Source organism: Pan paniscus, chromosome 8 (genome assembly GCF_029289425.2).
Source record: "Pan paniscus chromosome 8, NHGRI_mPanPan1-v2.0_pri, whole genome shotgun sequence".
NCBI classification, from domain to species: Eukaryota; Metazoa; Chordata; class Mammalia; order Primates; family Hominidae; genus Pan; species Pan paniscus.
The window spans coordinates 116,051,073-116,072,605 of record NC_073257.2 but is presented as its reverse complement, the minus strand read 5'-3'; the positions used below and the strand labels follow the sequence as shown (position 1 = coordinate 116,072,605).

The following is a 21,533-nucleotide window of genomic DNA, read 5'->3' as shown; positions in this document are numbered from 1 at the left end:
ATTTTGACTTAAGCATGAAGATATGTGAAAATGATTAGTAAAAGCAAAGATTATCAGTGTAGGCTAGGATTTTTAATGGCAAGTAAATAAAGAAGACTTTACTTAGTTGGCAGAAACAAACTTTTATTTGCAAAAGTGGGAAACATGATGCAAACGCAGGTGTCCACTTTATCCTATATCCGTTTATTTACAATTACAATGTTTGCACTTTATCCCATATCAGTTTATTTACAATGACAATATACAACAGGCATGTACATCTGCAAACCCAAAGGTGCTGTTTACCTGATCTTTTCTATAATGTGGTTATTTTCTTTGATTGGCAGGAACATACCGGTATCTACATTCTTAAACCATACAAAAAAGTACAAAGCAGACAGTATGGACCTGGACTGCTCTATCTGTCTTCACATGGATTGTGGCTCATAACAATAGCTAAATGTGGAATTCTGTGTATCCGAGACGTTTATACTTTGGTAAGCTGCTTTCTTTAAAAAAAAAATTGTGGGTGTATATATTGATCTCATATAGGAAACATTTTATATGTATATAAAAATTTGCTTATATATGCATAAAAACTCTGAAAAGATATTGAAGGTACTAATTACCTTGCTTGCCATTGGAAGTATTAGGTCATGAGAACAGGAAGGAGATTTCACAGAATACTCTTTTATAATTTTTGAATTTCGAACCATTTGAATGTATTGCCTATTTAAAAACCTAAATGAGAAAAGGCATCATGGTTGAGAACCAGTATGACTCAGAAATCTCAGTTTTTAAATTGTTGCCCTATATACCAAATTGATGATGCATTTTGTTTAAGTTCTAATCAAACTGGCTTAGTTAGCATCCTTCAGAGCATGTTATCTTCCATTCTTCACAGTGCCCGTCACCCTCTCTCATTATACTCAGCTACTTCACACATAAATAGAACCTCCCTGACTCTTGAAGCCATCAGAACTCACCATCTCTGCTTGCTGAAGGCCCCTTCCCTAGCTTTATAGACTCCTGCAATCCATTCACTTCTCTGTGTCTGATTTCCTATTATAAATTGGTGATAATAATCCCTGTCCTTCCATACTACACAAAGGTAGTGGAAGAACAAATTAGTATTGGCGAATGTGGTTTGAACTGGGGATTTTAAATACTATGTATTGCCAATTGCCTACTTCCATACCAATTAAAATGCTGTTAGCAAATAGAAAATGATTTATCCACAAAAAAGGGGCATATAACCCCATTAGAAAAGCCGTGTGGTAGAATTGCATTTGTAATTTTTCTGGTTTATTTCTTAACTATTGAGGAAACATTTGCTTGGTGTCGGAGTCATTCTCACCAGGGTCATGGGATTCAGTCAATGAGAATTTCAATGGATGGACAAAACATTCTGGTGAATGGGAGAGATGATGGCACCCTTGTCTACCTAAAGTGGAAGTACGTACAGTATTCAGTAAGTAACCCCATGTAGTATAGTGCTTTAAAATAGGGATTTTATTATTATTTAAGTACAGCAAGGCCAACATGCTGGGAGACCACTGCCAGTGCAAAGAAAGTTTGTTATACTCACAGATCCCAAGAGAAGCGTACACTGCATGCTCGGGTACCACATGGGGCAGACCTGGGGTGGGTCAGGAGGCTGAGAGAGGGAGGAAAACGTGGATGAGATCCTCTAGTATGGTTTTCACAGGGAGGATTGGGCAGGTTTAGGATTGGCTAGTTTGAATATTATCAGTGGGTTCTGAGGCATAGGAGCTGGCTGTAGTTGTCTCATACTTGGCCCTGGGGTGATTAGGGTGGGGAAATGGTGGCCCCGATTGTGAAAGCCCACTAGAGGAGGTGGTTGGGGGTATGGTCTCCGGATTGATCGGTTTGCTTTTGAAAAGCGTGTTCCAGAGCAAATTGTTTACTATCTTCAGAGACTGGCTAGCCTCCAGAAGTCAGCAAGGCCCCAGATATCAGAGCATCAAAATACACACACACACAAAAAAGACATAGTTAATATTTATCTGAGAGTGATCAGTCCTATCTCTCATAACATAAGAAATGTGGACAATTCTGACCCTCAGATAACTTTAAAAACTCCTGTTTATCCCTGACATATACATGTATGTATATATACCACACTTTCCTAATTAGATTTTGCTTAGATTATATCAAAGACAGTTTCAGTCCCCAAACAAGGAGGGGATCCGTTTTAGGGAGGTACTATTATCATCCTTGCTTCCAAGTTAAACTATAAACGAAATTCCTCCCATGGTTAGGAGGAATGAACAAGAACATCCAGCCTGTGAGACTAGAAACAAGATGGAGTCAGCCATGCTAGACTTCTTTCACCGCCGTAATCTTTGCAAAGGTGGTTTCAATCATGCAATTCATTTTAGAAAAAATAATATTTCGTGATACCTCCTGTGATCAAAGCAGTAATAAAATATGGCCCTTCTCTGCAACATTGTGAAAATGTTAAATGTTGTGGAGATTTTGTATCATAACAATTTTGCTAGCCACTTCCCTCAAAAACTCATTTGAGGATTGCATCATCATGCCCATTTTATACATGGGATTCTGAATAGAATATTAGCTTTTATCTCACTATGTAAGTCCTAACATATTGTTTATAACCAGCGAACAAATACTATCTCAGGCAACAACAAACAAGTGCTGGAGCCTTATTTATGCAGCTCAAAAAGAAGGACATTTTGATCCACTGGTAATCACCCAAACTTCTGACTCAAAACAAAGCTGGGTTTAAAACGATGGTCTAGGACTTTTGACTTTGTGACCTTGGCAAATGACAACCCCTCTAAATCATCTGTTACAATGTTACTTAAGGTAGGGGGTCTGTAGCATCTGTGAGCTTGTTAGAAATGCATATTCTTGGATCCCATCTGGACTTTCTGAGTCAGAATGTCTGCAAGTGGGGCCCAGGAATCTGTTTTTAAACCCTCCCAGTGATGCTGATGCGTCCAAAGTTCGCAATGCCCTGGTGAATTAAGTGGAAGTAATAATACCACTCTCAATGCAGGGTGGGGTGATGAGGGGGCCACATGTGATTATGTGTGTGAAGTAGCACACTGCCTGGTGCATTCCGAGAGCTCAGCCAGTGCACTGGCTCTTCTGTGCAATGACCAGGGCAGGTACAGAGGGCATGTTGAGTAAGGGTATGAGGACAGTGTGAGGAGAGGGTACCCTAGAAAGGTCAAGAAGCTTGTCATGGCCTGGAACCCACGAAAGGGTCTCCTGTAAGAAGCAGAGTCCTTTAGCCATGCATGGTGGTGTACCCCTGTAGTCCCAGCTACTCTAGAGGCTGAGGTGAAAGGATCATTTGAGCCCAGGAGTTCGAGGCTGCAGTAAGCTGTGATTACATCACTGTACTCCAGCCTAGGTGACAGAGCAAGACCCTTTCTCTTTAAAAAATAAAAATTAAAAAAAAAAGAAGAAATTCTGCAAAAGAAGTAGGCACTGAAGAAGTTTCCACAAGGCACTGTGAAGAATTGTCCACATATTTCCTTGGTTAGTTACCTATAAACTGAAATGTTTAGTTACCTGAAAATAATACAGCTAAATGTGATTTTTTAAATTATGATTTTTGTAGCCTCTGTGTTTTCTTTTTTATTAATATAGGCGATTTGGAGGACACCTAGCCAGTGAAATTCTGGACTATTACCAGAAACTATTAATTTCCCTGAGCAGCGCCATGGACAAGGAGAATCATTATTTAAGCACAACACCAAAAGTTTCCGTAGATTTGGGATCCGATTCTGAACACACAGTTGAGTTCCTATATGGCTAGCTTGCTTGCTTACATTTCTTTCTTTGTAAATCAGAAGTTTTCGGTTTGTGGTTTTCTTTAAGCAGATATTTAGTAATATTTCTCTTTATCCAGGTATCCCATGATTTTCAAAAAGGGAATAAGCTACGTCTGAGAGAAAATATTCAGCCTTTCTCAAAGCAATTGCAAATAGTACATTTCAGATCTCATTTAAACCATAGTACAAGATCCAGGCTTGCCTGGAAAAAAAAAATCTTCTACCCACACTTGTGCTTGGTCAAAATGGTCTCTCTATACTTTCATATTACAGATATTATTTAGGAAGTGTCTAGCTAAAGAACAGTATTCACTCATTCAATTAACAAATATTTATAGAGTGCCTACAGAGTGCTAGGCTGTGGGGGATATAGCCATGAACAAGAAAGAAAAATTTCTGCTTCCATGGAGTTTACATCCTAATTGGGGGTTGGAGATGGGCAGGGAGAAACAGATAAACAAGCAAATGCAGAAGAAACAATGAGATAGTAACAAGTTCTATTCAGTGAATAAAAATAGGTTGATGTGATAGTATTGGGCTGGATAGCCTCTCCAAGCAGACATTTAAGCTGAGATCTGAATTAAAAGAGAACACCACCATGCAAAGACAATGGGAGGGTAGCAAGAGTATTCAGGGCAAAGGGGGAAAGAGCTTGGCGTGTGGTATGTTAGGACCTAAAATAGACCTGTGCAGTTGAAGCGAGCTAGGGAGAAAGTGGTGGGAGGTGAGGTCTTCAAAGTGGGAGGAGACCAGGTAACGAAGGGCTTTGTAAACTAGGTAAAGAGTTTGAATTTTATTTTACATGTAATGAGAACTGAGTCAGGTGTTCTGAACACAGGATTAACAAGGTATAGTTGACATTATTGAAATGACTATTTGATGCTATGAGGAGAATGTTTCCTGTAGGTGATAAGAAGGATAAGAAGCAGGGACATTGCTCAGGAGGCTAAGGCAGAGGTTCAGGTAGCAATGATGGAGGTGGAGGAGTCTTGTGCCAAGGAGAGAAGTGGTGGATTCCAGGTGGGTTTCAGAGGTAGGGTTGATAGAACTCACTGATGAATTGGACATAGAGAGAGAGGAAAAGAAAGGGCCCAAGAACTCCTAGATTGTTTTACTTGAACATTTATGTAGAAGATGGTGTCATTCATGGAGATGGGGCAGACTCTGGGGGAAGGGGGCAGCTATGAAGAGAAAGAAGGGAATTCAAAATCAGTTTTACCCACACTAAGCTCGAGAAGCCTGTTAGACATCCACGTGAAGATGCCAGTTCAGCCGTTGGCTAGATGAACCTTGGGTTCTGGGGAGAGGTCGGGACTGGATATGCTGATTTGAGTCAAGGGCATGCGGATGGGATTTAAAGCCATAACACTAGGTAAGGACATCATGGAAGCATGAATGGCAAGAAGCAGAAGAGGACCAGGACAGAGCAACTTCTGGAGAGGCAGGAGAAGAGTTCAGGGATGCAGAGGACCCTGAGGAGGGGTAGCCAGTGAGGTTACAGGAGAACCAGGAGAACATGGCATCCCAAACTCTTTCAAGACATTTTGCTGCAAAGGGGAGCATAGAAACAGGATGGTGGGCCAGCGGGGACGGTGGTTGGCACACACCTGTAATCCCAGCACTTTGGGAGGCCGAGGTGGGCATATCACGAGGTCAGGAGATCAAGACCATCCTGGCTAACATGGTGAAACCCTGTCTCTACTAAAAATACGAAAGATTAGCCAGGTGTGGTGGCACGCACCTGTAGTCCCAGCTACTCAGGAGGCTGAGGCAGGAGAATGGCATGAACCCAGGAGGCGGAGGTTGCAGTGAGCCAAGATCATACCACTGCACTCCAGCCTGGGTGACAGAGCAAGACTCCGTCTCAAAAAAAAAAAAAAAAAAAAAAGAAAAAGAAATAGGGTGGTGTCTGAAGAAGAATGTGATGGTCAAGTGAGAGTAGTTTTCCTAAGACAGGAGATAGTAGAGCATGTTTGGATGCTGTTGGGAAAGATCCTGTAAAAGGGAGAAATTGATGATACAGAAGGAGATGGCATTGAAAAAAAATTTTGTTAAGTATTAAGACTTCAAAAAGAAGAAAAAAGATCCTAAGCATAGATGGTGGCACAGGCCCTGATGGGCAGGAACATTTGGGTCACAGTAACAAAGAAGGCAAAGAGTGGTGACAGTGTGACTGGTCTGATCATCTCTGCTTCCTCAGTGGAAGCTGTGGCTAATATAAGGGCAGACTGGTGGGACTTACCTGAATAAAATGTTACATCTTGGGCAGACAAAATGTTTGAGATTATTTTCAAAAATGCAACAAATACGAAGGAATTCAAAGCAGTTACATGTGGTAGGGTGGGAGGGGAAAAACTTGATGAATTTTAACTTTAAGACATGTCTGTCTTTTTCTACCATGTATCAGAAACAGAAGGCAAGCACTGACTTATCACAAGATGAATTAGTTCTAACCGATGTTAAGAAGGAAATTCCTTGGATACAACAAAAAAGCCAAGAGGTATTTGTGAAACATGGGGTAGGTTTGAAATAGTGCTCTGTAGATGTACCAAATAGATTAGTTTCCTATGGAAACCTACTGGAAAGTTAGAAGATGGAATGAGACACCACTTGGCAGAGCATTACAACATACAGGTGTAACTTTTCTGAAAGCAAATAAACACCCTAAACACAGCCCAATCATTTAGATCAAGTTATATGAGCTTTAAGAACTGTACGTAGGCTGACATGCAACCCAACAATGGTGTCCAGGTAAGCCACAGCAAAGGATGAACTGCAGTACTCCACCGTGGAGTGAGTTTTAGGGGATGCTTGTCTTCCTCTGTCCTGTGGACCAGGAACAGGGGAAGGGATGCTGTGGCTGCAGCTGTTCAGGAAGGTGACCGACTGATTACAGCTCGTGTCTGGATTTAGCCTATTGATCTAGTCTCAAGTTCCCAATAAAAGTGCATACTGGTTTTCCTTAATCAACTGTTCACTAATTTTTCACTGCTTCATTATTTTCTTTCCATTGGCCATATAATTGACATCAGTTTCATGTTGCTTTAATGTCACTTACATAGTAGCAGTTAGATTTAAGCAAGGTACTGCAGTGGTATTACTTCATGTACACTTTATATTAGTCTTTACAAATTTTAGTTTCTGTTTCTAGAGAATTGCTGTCTCTCTCTCTCTCTCTCTCTCTGTCTGATATTTCTCTTGCTTTGTTAAGTGATACACTTGTTCTGTTTCAGGCCATCAAAAAGGAGGTTAATCTGTTTTCCAAGAAAAGGAAAGAGATAAAACAAGGAATCAAATCACTTTCCAAAACTGTAAGTGTTGTAATTTCATATTCTAATACCTTTGGCCCTCATTCTAAAATTACTTTTTGAACTTAATTTTGTTCTACCCTGAGGAACTATACCTCCCTTTTCTCTGCTTGTAAGCTCAGTTTTCTGAGGTTCTTTAACAAGATAAAATTTCTCCAATTCACACTCCATATCAACAGTGGTTTTCCCCATCTTCCCCCAAATTACCATCTTATTTGTCTTTATAATACTGATTTTTATCAAAGTTATGCATTTATATTTTTACAGATTAAATAATACTGAGTTGTGTAGTTAAAAATAATATTTTTAAAGCAGCAACTGCCCTACTTCTCTTGACTGATTCCTGTACTCCTGAGGTAACTGTTTTCTCTTCTTTCTACTTTTTCATTTGGGCTGTTTACCTCTGTCTAAATAGTCTTCTTAATACTGTTGTTATTTCTTGATATTTCTGTTTTGATGCTAACTATGGGTGTCCTGGTATGGAACATGAGTAGTTATGCTTGTTACTGCTCCCCATCCCCACTATAGCACACATATAAATCCGTGCTTGGAATACACACTATGATAGTTATTTGAATATTCTTCAATGCTGAGCCACATGGTATATTATTATTACATTTCTGCTTTTACAACTTGATTTTTCTTAGAATTAATAGTTGCCTTTGTTTTGGGTAAGCCTTTCTATGACCTATTCAAACTCAAAATGCTAACAAATTCTTCTCAATACAATCAAATACCTGAAGTGATCAATCTGTGAGTGCATTTTTTGGGCAACCTCCCTTCCAGAGCTTTCCATCCTCCAGCTCCAGTCAAAGCACCTTGCTCTTCCTCTGTAGACCAGGTGTATGGCTGCCGTCCTAGAGATCTGCCTTCTAAGTCAGAGCTCCTGTTTCCTGAGTCCCACGTGATTTTCTTTGTTTTCTTGGTGCGTATTCTTCAGTAGCTTCCTATGCAGGACTGCTGTGTTGTGCCATGCTTGGGAACATCCTTTATAAAATCTGTGCTTCTGGGGTGCCATCCAAGTGGAATCCACTGTGAATGATGCCCTGCTGCTAGACCTGTCAGATGCTTTGGCTCTGTTCTTGAGAAAGGGTACATGAGAGGTACATTTTGTGAGATGTGGTTTTTCTTAAAATGTGATTATCCTACATTCATAACCATTTGATGGTTTGCCTTCAGAATGTTGAAGGCTTGCTCCATTGTCTCCTGGCTTCCAGTGTTTCCTTTAGAGAATCCAGTGCCTGACTCCCAATTCTTTGTAGGTAACCAGATTTTTATCTTTGGAGACTTATAGAATCCTCTCTTTATCCATAGTGTTTGGAAATTTACAGTTATGCACCTTGATATGTTCGATGAGTATTCTAGGTTTGCTGGTATAAACCAAGACTCTCTTCCCTTTTCCACTCTTCTTTGAGCCCCAAGAGGCTGGCCTTTATGGACAGTAGCAATGCACTCTCTTGCCTTCTGGCTTTCTCTTGGGTTTAGGCAATAAGTGGCATCAGCAGGAGAACCCCATTGTTGCTATTCATGAAGGCCAGCCTCTTGGGGCTCAGATTGCAGGGCAGAAGACTAAGACCAGGGTCCTCATTCTCCCAGTTTCCTCCCTGTAGGGTTATGAGTTGGCAATGACCGCCATCCTTCTCCTACATTTATGGGTCTCTCCAGGTTCATTAACCACTCCCAGCCTTTGCCCTTCAGACCTAGGAGCAGAGATGGCTTCCCGCAGTTGGTAGCCTAATGCTTTATCATGTGTTGCTGGCTCTCCTTACTCTGCCAAATCTTTTTTTTTAAGTTTCTCTCTTCAGTTTTCCCATTTGAATGTGTTACTTTTTCCTACCAGGACCCTAGGTGTTTTCTTCTTCCATGTGCTAGACTTCGATGGGCATTTTAATAGGAAACCTTTGTCTCTCGGTTTTAGAAAAAGTTCTTAAATCATTTCCTTGGCCTTTGTTTTTATTTTCCTGATTACTAATAAGGCTGAGCACCTTTTCATAACTCTAAACACTATTTGTATTTCTTCTCTTGTGAATTTCCTGTTTATATTCTTTGCCTATTTCCTTATTGGATAATTGGTCATTTTCTTGTTGATTATAGGAGTTCTTTATTTTTATTTTTTATTTATATGTATTTATGATAATTAGAGTTAGCTAGCCTATGGTAACAAACTCAGAAAAACATAGTGGCACAGTGATGAGAAGGTTATTTCACTCCCATGTAACCATCCTGGGTGGGTATTTAGCTCAGCAGCTGCTCTGTTCCATGCAGTCATTCAGAGACCCAGACTGTTGGAGACCCTGCTATCTTCAACTCAGGGCTTCGAAGATTGCCTCGCTTGATCTCATTTGAGTCAGTTGGAAAGGAGAAGAGCGTGGAAGTGTGAATGGGACATATCTAAAGGTAGCCCTTATTATTAGGTGGAACTTCATGCAATTGCTGTTTTATGTGGCTCAACCTACAAATATTTTCTAGAAAAGTATATGGCTCATCCTACTATAAATACTTTCTTTTAACTTTTATAATGTGCCAAATTTTAAATAATTTTATTATAAAGCAGAATTTTAAAACTATGGCATGATCCAAGTTATTGATCATTTTCTTTATAACTTTTGGGTTTTACCTCTGATTTTAAATGACCTTTCAAAGTCACACATATTTTCTTCTAATGCTCTTTGATTTCATCTATAATTTATTTTTGTGAATGGTATGACATATAGTTCTAATTTTATTTTTTCAAATAAATAGCCCATTTCCCCAGTCTGTTTTATTTAATATACTATCCTTTCTCTGCTGATTTGCAATGTCTCCTCTATCAATCCCTGGATATAGGATTGTTGCTGGACTCTGTTCTAAGATTGAATATTGATTTTTCTTGAGCCAATACCAAGCTATTTTAGTTACTATAACTTTATAATAGTTCTTGTACCTTGAGAATAATTCTCCTTTTGCCCTTCTTTAAAAAAAATTGGCCTTTTTATGTGTACTTAATTTTCCATTGGAATTTTAAATTCAGCTTGTCAAACTCCATGAAAAACTCTGATTTGATTTTGATTGAGAATATATTGCTTATAGTTTGATTTGGAGAAGAATTTATCTGCCAGCTCTGAACTTTAGTATATATATAAGTATGTATGATAAAACTTTACTGAAGAATATTTTTTAAATTGAATTAAGATATATACAGACAGTCCCCAACTCACAGTGGTTCAACTTATAATTTTTTGACCTTATGATGGTGCAAAAGCAACGCACATTCAGTAGAAACTTGGGCGTGGTGGCGCATGTCTGCAGGCTTATTTTGATCTTTTCCCAGAGTAGCAATATGCGGTACCATACTCTCTCACAATGTTGGGCAGCAGCAGTAAGCCACAGCTCCTAGTCAGCCATGCAATCACGAAGGTAAACAATGGATATTCTGAAGTGTACTGTGTTGCCAGCATTTTTTGGATATCGTGTTTTATGTTTTCACAGCCCATCATGTCTACAAATGCCCCTTTTGACATGATATTTTCATCTTACCATGGGTTTGTTGGGCCATAACCCCATCATAAGTTGAGGAGCATCTGTATATTTATATATTTACATCTTTCATTTATTTATTTAGAGACAGGATCTTGCTTAGTAACCCAGGCTAGAGTGCAGTGGCATAAGCGTAGCTCACTGCAGGCTTGAACTCCTGGGCTCAAGCAATCCTCTCACCTCATCCTTCCAAGTAGCTAGGCCTGCAGACATTCACCACCACGCCCGAGTAATTTTTGTATTTTTTTGAAGAGACAGGGTCTCCCTATGATGCCCAGGCTGGTCTTGAATTCCTAGCCTTCTGCCTTGGCCTCCCAAAGTGCTGGGATTACAGGCATGAGCCACTGCTCCAGGCCTGTATATTTATTTCTTTTAAAATATATAACTTTTAAAGTTATATTTTCTTTTTTTGTTTGTTTGTTTGTTTGTTTGTTTGTTTGTTTGTTTTAGATGGAGTCTCGCTCTCGCTCTGTCGCCCAGGCTGGAGTGCATTGGCATGATCTCGGCTCACTGCAAGCTCTGCCTCCCAGGTTCACGCCATTCTCCTGCCTCAGCCTCCCGAGTAGCTGGGACTACAGGTGCCCGCCACCTCGCCCAGCTGATTTTTTGTATTTTTAGTAGAGATGGTGTTTCACGGTGTTAGCCAGGATGGTCTCAATCTCCTGACCTCGTGATGCGCCCGCCTCGGCCTCCCAAAGTGCTGGGATTACAGGCGTGGGCCACCACGCCCGGCCAGTTATATTTTCATTAAATATATAATACTTACATATGTGTATATTATATATTTATTTATGTTTATTCAATTTTAAAAAGGTAATCTCCAGTGAAAGTTTATAGTTTCTCTGAAAGTGACTTTAAATTTCTTATTAGGTTTATTTTAGGTATCTTATAGTTTATACCGTTTTTGTGAATGGAATATTTTTCTATTACATTGGTGATATGGTTTGGCTGTGTCCCCACCCAAATCTCATCTTGAATTGTAGCTCCCATAATTCCCATGTGTTGTGGAAGGGACCTGGTGGGAGATAATTGAATCATGGGGGCGGGTCTTTCTTATGCTATTCTTGCAGTAGTGAATAAGTCTCAGGAAATCAGATAGTTTTAAAAAGGGGAGTTTCCCTGCACAAGCTCTCTTCTCTTGTCTGCTGCCATGTGAGACATGCCTTTCCTTTCACTTTCTGCCATGATTGTGAGGCTTCACCAACCATGTGGAACTGTAAGCCCATTAAATCTCTTTCTTTTGTAAATTGCCCAGTCTCAGGTATGTCTTTTTCAGCTGCATGAAAACAGACTAATACAATTGGTATATGTTATATATTGGTATATATTATTGGTATATGTGAATGTTACTGATTTTTTTCTGACCACCTTGTTGAATTCTTTTTAGTTCTACTATTTTGTCACTTGATTGTCTTAGATTATCTAGGTAGACTATCATATCTTTTGAAAATAACATATTTCTCTCATCAGTCTTTATACTTCATTTATTTTTCTAGTCTTATGATTCTTTTTATGAAATACAATATTTTGCATCCCTAGTTACTGTAAAATTATACCCTTCTCACTCAATTAACTTTTCTTTTGGGCAACAAGTCTTCTATTTGTTGAATTTATTGTCTCTCTCCAGTGGTCTTGTTGTTCCCCAAATATTTAGTGATTTATTGTTATTATTTCATGGTTGTCTTTATAATTGAAACTCCCTGTTATAGTTCCATGACACCAGGTCAGTCTGCTTTGGAAGAAGTGTAGGAGATCTGACTTTAGCAGGTATTCTGTCTGCTCTCAGTAAAAAGTGAAGGGGTGGGTGGTGTTGGGACGTGTCTTGGCATCCCATTGTGTGGTGGGGGTTGTTCTCTATTCTTTCTAGCCACTAACAGATTCCTTGGGCCTTGCCCTGTTTCTCCCATCCAAATATTCATTCCAGTTTCTTCTACCTGGAGACAAACACTCCAGTTACTACTGCTGGACCCTAGGGAACTTCACCAGGTAGGGGTACAGGCAGGTTCTACTGTCTGTTTCTGATGCAGCACCCCCAGCTAATCAACCTGCCAGCACTCTTAGGTAAACTCTTGTTCCTGTATCTGGTGTAGCTTCCACCCATTGTTGAGTGCTGAGGGCATTCAGGGCTGTGATGCATCCTGCTGATCCATCTGATTTCCGTCTTTCAGTTGTTATAGTTTTCATGCTCCTGAAGGATTCTATTCCTTTTTTCCTCTTCATTGTAGTAATGGGTTTATCTATGCTATATACTTCTTTTCTCTTAACTTTATATTTTGGGGCAAAAAAGAAAAATTGTTAAACTCATTCTCAGTCTACCATTTTGAAACTGAAGTCCCATTTTTTTCTATCATTTGTCTGCCTTGTTTTTATTTGTAAGTGCTTTTTATATATTAAAGACATTAATATTTTGTCATACGTGTTGTAGTGTGTATCCTTTGCTCCTGAATTTTTTTAAGTTATGAACTTTTAAAGATAATTTTTATTGTATAGAAGTTCAAATTTATACAAAATTGGAGAGAATAATATAATACATCCAATGGCCAATATCATTTCACCAATGCTTCCATCCATTACCCCTCCCCTGATTATTTTGAAGTAAATCCCAAACATCATATCATCTTTAATTATTTCAGTATGTATCTCTAAATGATAAAGACTCTCAAAACACATAACCACAATGCTGTTAGTGTACCTCAAACTAGCAACAGTGCTTTAATATCATTGAATGAAATGATGAGCTTATATATTTTTGTAGTTTTCCTTATTAGATGAAAGAGTTTTTAAGGATGAAACCTTAAAACTTCAATAACCACAATAAGCCCATAATCTAATTATTTACTTAGTAGTACATTTTGATAAATAGAACATCTATTTTTTATTGATTGCTGCCTAAAAGAAACTAAGAAAATTATATTATTACAGTTTAATTCTTTACTTGTCAGCACCCTTTTTTATTTCAACATTCAGATTCTGAATATGATGGAAGAAAATGACAAACTAGAAAATATTGCAAAATTAGACCAACAGGAATTTGGTCTGGATCTTGAGGAACTAGAAAGGCTTCATGATGAAAGTCAGGAAGAAGTGGCAAAGGTATGAAAAAGTATAATTGAAGCACCATAAAGTTATGATGAAAGAAGTAAAAAGATAATAGGAATGGGAACTTTTTCATAATAATGTGAATATGACAAAACCTTTTTCAGTATAATGTGAATAAAGCAAACATAGTGCATATAAGTGTAATGAATCAGAGGATCATCGAATTTGGGGGTTAGGAGCAGGGAGAACATCTAGGCCAGCCAGACATCTGACATTTGCTTCCCCTCCATGACATTCGTGCCAGCCATACGTTTGAACATTGTTGGAAGTCTTCTCAGCCACCTCATGCCAACTTTGGACGCTTCTGGTTTAGTAAGCCCTTTCTTAATTAGAGTTGAAATCTTTCTTCCTGTACGCACTGATCCTTCTACTCTTTGAGCACTTCCTACTCTATGGCCCCTCTGAGAGTGGTAGAGGATTAGAAATTTCCATGTTCCCTGTGGATCTTCTCCTGTCTGGGCTAATTATCCCAGCTCCTATGACCATCATATATTATAGTTTCAATAGCCTCGTCATCATCATGCCATTTTCCTCTGGATTAATTATATTTGCGTATGGTACCCACAGAAGAATTCAAATTATTTTCTGTCCAGTGTAGAGAAAAGCATAAACTGAAACCTCCATTCATACTATACTTCTGTTAATTCAGCCTTTGTATTATTTTCTGGCAGTCACATCAAATTGTTTGCTCATATGGATTTTATTTTAAATAAAAGCCCTAAGTGTGTTTTACACAGGATATTCTGAAGCTACCTCTTTCTCAACCTGCTAGTACAGGTTAATTTTTTGAATGTGCAAATATAAAAACACAGGAGAATGCAAGATAGCTGGATTCAAGGACAGTTAAGGTGGATTATAATAGATTAAACAACTACACCAAGAGGAGGTTGATTATTTGACTGATGCCTCTAGGAGGGAGGTTTCCACCATGTGCCCCAGGACTTGGTCCTGATAAACATGTTTATTAATGACTGGGGTGAAGATATAGAAATGAGGAGATTTGTCAAATTAGTGAATGACATGAGACTGAGAAGGTGAGGAAATGTAGTGGATAACAATTAGGACAAGAGTATCTCAACAGACTGACTTAGTACAATAAAATTTACCTGGGATAATCATTCCTTCATTCATTCTGCAACATTTATTAATGTGCTGGGCATATTAATCTAGGTGCTGGGAATAGAATAAAGAAGACAGACACATTTCTGCTGTCATGGGGCTAATGTATTGAAGAAGACAGGCCGTAAACAAATCTCTACATAGTATATGATGGAAACAAACTGGATGCCGTGATAGATGTGGGAGATCTACTTCTGTGGTCAAAGAAAACCACTTCAAGGGCTGACATTTCAGTTGAGAACTAAAGGGAGAGAGAGATCTGGCTGTGCAAAGATCTGAGGGAAGAGAATGTCAAGCACAGGGAGCAGCAAGAGCAAAGGCCCACAGGCAGAAATGGCTTGGAGTATTCCAGGAACAGCACACCAGAAAGGCTGAAGCATCGTGGATGGGAGAGAGCCTAATGGAATGAGGTGGGGGAGGTAGGCAGAGGCTAGCCCTGACGAGCTTGTATATTGCGGTAAAGAATTTGGCTTTTTTATTAACTGTGCAACAGGAAGCTATGAAAAAAAATCCCATTTTCTTATCACAAGAGGTAGGCACCAATCTAGGAGCTTTTTAAATGTTATTTATTTTGATCATCACAATCAAAAGAGGCAGGTGATAGTTTGCCGCACTTGAAAAAACTGAGGCTTAGATAGAGGCTTAGAGAGTTAGAGTCACTTGGCTAAGATCAGAGCCAGGAAGATCCTGACTCTTCCTCCTTGGCTCTGGTTTGGCTCAGGCTCGGAATGCCCCCTGCTATTCTGCACCAAGTTCTCCCAGCCCACTCATCTTGACCACTCAGCAATGTGTGTGGGTTCAGTGCCTGCCCCCTTCCTCACCGTATCTTTGCTTCTCTCTCCAAGCTGTATACAACTACTTGACACAGTGAACCTGCTCCCCTGGCCCACTGAACTATTTACCATTGCCAAACTCATCCTACCTACCCCACTGCCACCCTGTGCCTCTGCCCCAGATGCCCCTCCTTGCCACTTACCAAATTCATTCTCATCCCTCAAGAGTTCTCCTTGATCCTCTGAGGCAGGATTTGGTGCAGAGAAAGGCCTTCCATATGCTAGTTTCCCTCATATTGTTTATTTTTTTTTCTTGAGCTCTGTGCCTTTGAAGAGATAGTAACACCAGATTAGGTACAACAGTGGCCCAGGAGAGAACAGTGTTAGCAGATGGCACCATAAACTCAGCTGTTTAGGAGCTTTCAGCATGTTTAGGATCAGAATACTAGTCCTTGGGAGGAGTTAGTGGCACCTGCCAGTCAAGGATGTGAATGAGAGACTAGGCTACTACCCTACCCCGGCCAGGATCCCAATGACAGGAAGAAGACCAAAGCCCGATAATGACAATCTGGACACATTATTAGGGACTGAGTTTGGAGGAGTTGATCAAACAGCCTCAGCAGTGGAGAGAGGAGGGCCGAGTGGGCTAGGAATCAGGCAGGCTCTGACAGCTGATATGCCAAGCCAGCTGTCTATTTAGAAAGAAATAATTTAAAACTGTATTAGCTATTAACTCACTGGATCAAAATCAAAAAGAAATGAATTGCAAATTAAAGTCATTTAATCAGACAATAAAATAAATAGAAATTCACAAGAAGTACTAAAAAAGACATTTTAAATCTGCGAGATATTAGTCTTATCTAGTTTGCTAATAATTCTGCCAACAAAATGAAGTGCACAAAGGTCCTGAAGAGGATCCTAAGGACTAAAGATTGTTAGATCTCACTTTCACACCAGGCCTTTCAGCAAACTCTATTAAAATAAGAATACTTAATTATTTAAATAATAAGCAATAAGATTATGTAAGCAAGTAAAACTAATTGAAGTAACATGTTTTTAAGTGGAAAAAAACACAGATTGTATGATCCCCAAGAGAAGTAGAGGGTTCTTTTTATTGTGGATGTAAATAATAGAAGAATTAAGTACAGTAAAGACTCCCAGACAGAGGTCACAAACTGGCACTTCAAATGTGTGTTGGCGAGATTTCAACCAACATTTAGATATCTGGCAGTTTCACTTAAAAATATGAATTCCAGACCTCTCTAATAAAACAGGAAGACTTCGCTCAGTGGTTTTGCTTCCCTGCTGTTCCAACCAGCAGGCTTTGTGCACATTAGCTACGCAGCTCACCACCACAGTGCATCCATCCTCACACCCCACTTCACTCATGTATGCAAGCCGACCATCCTTGGAGGTACTGTGTGTCCTCAAGGAAGAGAATCCAAGCCTACAGACAAACTTCAGGAGACGTTCTCAAAGGCAGAGATGTGTTTCCCGAAAGTGCATCTCAGTGCGAGGTGGCTCAAAGTGTTGGAGAAAGACAAACTCTACCACTGAAGGTGCAGTTAATGGCTACTTAGTGAGTTTACAATGGAGATTATTATTTCTGAGTCCACACTTTCATTTTTATCTTTTCCCTTTGTCTATGTTCTTCAAGATAATAAAGGATGTAGAGATGCATAACTTAGCCAAGAGCTATTTGGCTGAACTTATCAAAGAAGAATGTTGGAATTCGATGGCTGTGAAAGGTCGAGCTCTTAAGGTAACAGATAGAACCCTAGGTACAAAACCTGATGAGAATTGTCATCAAAAGCTCAGGAAAGTTTTAAAAATAAATTTAAGAAAATTCAGACATAGCAAAGCACTGAGAGCATGGCTTGCCCCTTCCTACACTGAATTTCACCTGGATGTGTCCCTGTCTCTTGGTTCCTTCCCTCTGTGCTCACTCCCCGTGTGCTTCCCAGCCAGCATTTCTGAAGATCCGTCTTAGCATTCTTTTCCTCCTCCTCTCAGGCACCCACTGCATCTGGGTCTTAATAGCTGTCTGCTCACTTACGTTTCACACAGATTGAAAGGTAGACGAAATCTGGTTCATGTTTCTGCCTGTGCCTGCCTTCCCATTTTCTAAGGAGCTGTTTCTCATTGAGATTCCCTCCAATGTAATTTCCCTCTTTGTGTAGGGTGACCAAAAGTCTCAGGTCTTGTCTGCAATCCCAGAGTAACTATTATCAGCATCCTTTTCACTTTCAAATATGCTCCCAATGTGGACAATGAAGTATACGGCCACCCTACATTTTATGTGATGGATATTGCTCTAAAACAGGGTCCTCATGAGCCATACATTTTGGGCTGGATCATTTCTTGTTGTGGGGGCTGTTCTATGCCCTGTAGGGTGTGTAGCAACATCTCTGGCCTCTATTTGGAGACAGTAGCATTGTTCGCCTCCAGTAATTACAATAAAAAAAAGTTGCCAAATGTCTTGGGGGCAAAGGATAGGGAGAGAAGGGAGGAGAAAAATTGCTCCTAGTTGAGAACTACTGACCTAAAAATCAGCCCTTCACAAAAGCACAGTATTTTATATAAAGTTTATACCAATACTCATGGAATACATTGTTTTATTTTTAAAAAGGTTTCCATTGTCAATTTTACTAACACATGATAACCTATGGGTTAATTTTAATCACAGAAAACATCCCCTACTCAACCCCAGATACACACAATTATACTACAGATGGATTTATTTTGTCTTGCGTTTTTTTCCCCAAGTGTTTTCATATCCCCTGTGTGGTTGAAAACTTCCCGATGAAAGCGCGCACGGTTGAAGAGCTGAAAGAATTGGAAAGAGTTTTACAGCAAAAGAAGATTGAAGCAGAGTGTCTTAAAGTACTATTTTAAATATACATGTGTTTATATAAGTGATGTGCTTTATTTTAGAGTCTCCTTTGTTCAGGTTTGAGTTGGGATGTAATTTAAGTTTAGGTATTGTATGTATTTATATTTTTATTTCTTGTTAATTTGTAGAATATATTCTAATAACTGTAGGAGCCTATATCCACACAATAAATCAAGGAGCCTGTATCCTATACAACACTGGCTAGCCCTCAAATATGAGGATATACCTTAAAAAATGAGATTTGGTGTTTTGCTCTTGTCCTGCACAGAGGTTGTCTTCATCCACACATATCCTTTTCATCCTCCCTTGTCACTAGGGATTGTATTTTAAGATAATTGATCAAGGACGAAGTAGAATTTGTTTTGATGGAATTATGATTTTCCTAAATCCCAACTTTTTAAGCAATAATCTCTGTCAAGCCACTAAAAAAACACTGCCCTTCAGTGTAGTTTTGTTTTGGTCAGAACTTTGCACCCACTCTTTTTCTGAAACAAAAAGAAGGCATGCTTAATTCGTGTTAACCTTCACCCACCGATCCTTTGTTAACAGGTTTCTTTGTAAAATATAAAGAGAATATATATTTCTTAATACTTAAGTACCAAAAAAGACTCAAAATATTTACAAGCAGATGTCATACTGACAGAAAGATATAAATATTACACACCATCCAGGACAATTTTTATTCCTTTGATTTATCTATCGTTTATCAGTTTCTGAAGCCTTAATCTCTTCTGCAGCAGTTCTGGGATCTATTCATCCCTTCGAATTCAGTTGTTGGCAAGACAATTCAACAAATTAAAATGATTGTTGAAATAATTAAGTTGTCACAAAATTTCCCTTTAGAGGATTCTTATTATTGCATAACTTCTGTGTCATCTTTTTCTACATGTAGCTACGGAAGGAAATTGTAGAGGCTCAGTCTGGAGTTAAGTTGATTAAACAGCGTCATGAAGAGGATGATGAAGAAGAGGAAGAGGAAGACAAGACAGTAAAATATAGCAATTTGCCCAATTACCTGCTTGGTAGTCTGAGTACTGATTTTGGGGTAGATACCTCTTTATTGTCAAGCCAATTGGAGCTTCATTCCAGAGAAGAGAAAATCAACCAAATTATATTATTGAAAGTGGGTCAATTTTCTTTTTATCCTGAAAAATCTCTAGACTCCCCATTAGGTGGCTTTCAAGGCCTCACATTGAAAACAAATGCCAATCAAATGATGATTTAAAAATACATAGAGGAGGCTGGGCACAGTGGCTCACACCTGTAATCCCAGTACTTTGGGAGGACGAGGCGGTCAGATCGTGAGGTCAAGAGATCGAGACCATCCTAGCTAACATGGTGAAACCCCATCTCTACTAAAAATTAAAAAATTAGCTGAGCATGGTGGTGCGTGCCTGTAATCCCAGCTACTCGGGAGGCTGAGGCAGGAAAATCGCTTGAACTGGGGAGGTGGAGGTTGCAGTGAGCCGAGATCATGCCAGTGAGCTGGATCTGCACTCCAGCCTGGCAACAGAGCGAGACACTGTCTCAAAATAAATAAATAAATAAATAACAATACATAGAGGAATATACAGATACTGTCCATGTCCTTTAGACAGATCTTGTGTACAAGAGTTGCGTTCGACCATTTGGACTAGGTTACTGTGATACCAAGTTTTCTAAAGAACATTCCACAACAGCTGACACCACAAACCATTCTGTTTTGGACTTCAGTAAGCTCAAAGAGAAAAGAAAACACTAGAATTCCGTTTTCTCAGTATACCCAAATGTCAATTAGGATTTCCTTGTAAGATCAAGATGTTATTGTTTATCTATCTGCTTAACCTGGGGAAAGACAATTTCCTCTAAATTTCTGTAAATTCTGGGGTTCAAGGACAAGGTGTTGGGGTCCCTCTGGCTCTAAGCTCCTACTCCTTAACTTTCCACCAAACAGTCTCAGAATACGTCTATACATGTAGAAACCCTGACTGAAGGTTTTTGAAAATGCAGTGACTGAGATTGTGCCAATGAAGATAGTTTGAAATTGAATGCTGGCAATCCCTGTTCCTGAAAACCCTCCAGCCATGTCTGCAATTTGAATTCTAGTCTCCTGCCATGTTCTTAGCTCTCTCTTCCTATCCTCTTCTTTTTATGCTCTAGCCCCTGAAATTTCTGTTCATTTACACTCAGAGCTATTTAGTTACCTCATTTGTTGCTCAGCTTCTGCCTTCAGGGTCTCACCTTCTTGCTGCTTTTAATTAAGGTGTTTTCCTACAAGGAGGTAATTTCAGCCCAAGAGAAATTTTCGTGCTAGCTGTTCAGATCATTTTTTTCACCTTGCTTTAATGGTTTCATCTTCAGTAGGATAGACATAGACTAAACTCCCATGGCAACATAAAGGCCACTTTGGGTTGACCCATCACCAGGAGTGGGGGCAATCCAGTTGGTCCCACTGGCACCTTAGGAATTGGTTACTCCAGCTGGCTAGCACAGGTTTCTTTCCTACCTGAGAATGGTGTGTTCATATAGAAGAAGAGTATTGTGTGTGGTGGTGATTCTCTGGCAGATTCTCCAAATACTTTCTACAAACTATCTCTTCTTTTCCACATCTACCCCAACCCAGGTTCCAAAGAAAAGACATGTGCCAACTTAAATCCTGTATATTGCTTTTTAAATATTTTATAGTGGATTTTGTACAAAAGTAGAGAGAATAGCCCAATGAGCCTCTAACTACCCATCACCCACTTCAGCATTTGTCAACCTGCACATGGAGTTACAATTTACATTTCAAGAAGTAGGTTATAGTCTAACAATTATGTGGTAGCCTTAATCCTACCCATACCTGGATGCCACTGTAGGTTATTGAGCCAAGAAATGACTTAATATTAAGTAGTATTCTAGAAAGATTCATTTTACCTTCTTAAAAGATAATTTGTGGGGCCGGGCACGGTGGCTCACGCCTGTAATCCCAGCACTTTGGGAGGCCGAGGCAGGTGGATCACAAGGTCAGGAGATCAAGACCATCCTGGCTAACAGTGAA

The 21,533-nt window shown here is 39.5% G+C and overlaps 1 protein-coding gene across 14 annotated transcripts in view; it reads left to right on the top strand.

Moving 5' to 3' along the window:
- CFAP43 (cilia and flagella associated protein 43) overlaps window positions 1–21,533 on the top strand; it is a 102,069-nt gene that overhangs the window by 45,925 nt on the left and 34,611 nt on the right. For 10 of the 14 annotated variants that reach the window (XM_055093354.2, XM_055093351.2, XM_055093352.2 and 7 more), the window contains 9 exons: window positions 327–476; window positions 1,304–1,434; window positions 3,622–3,769; window positions 6,214–6,306; window positions 7,040–7,117; window positions 13,598–13,723; window positions 17,279–17,383; window positions 18,388–18,504; window positions 19,407–19,637. In XM_055093354.2, coding sequence (XP_054949329.1) covers window positions 327–476; window positions 1,304–1,434; window positions 3,622–3,769; window positions 6,214–6,306; window positions 7,040–7,117; window positions 13,598–13,723; window positions 17,279–17,383; window positions 18,388–18,504; window positions 19,407–19,637 — 1,179 coding nt within the window. Of the gene's footprint in view, window positions 1–326; window positions 477–1,303; window positions 1,435–3,621; window positions 3,770–4,712; window positions 4,827–6,213; window positions 6,307–7,039; window positions 7,118–13,597; window positions 13,724–17,278; window positions 17,384–18,387; window positions 18,505–19,406; window positions 19,638–21,533 lie in introns of all 14 variants that reach the window. The other 4 variants (XM_063607882.1, XM_063607880.1, XM_063607881.1 and 1 more) reach the window with 2 other exon arrangements.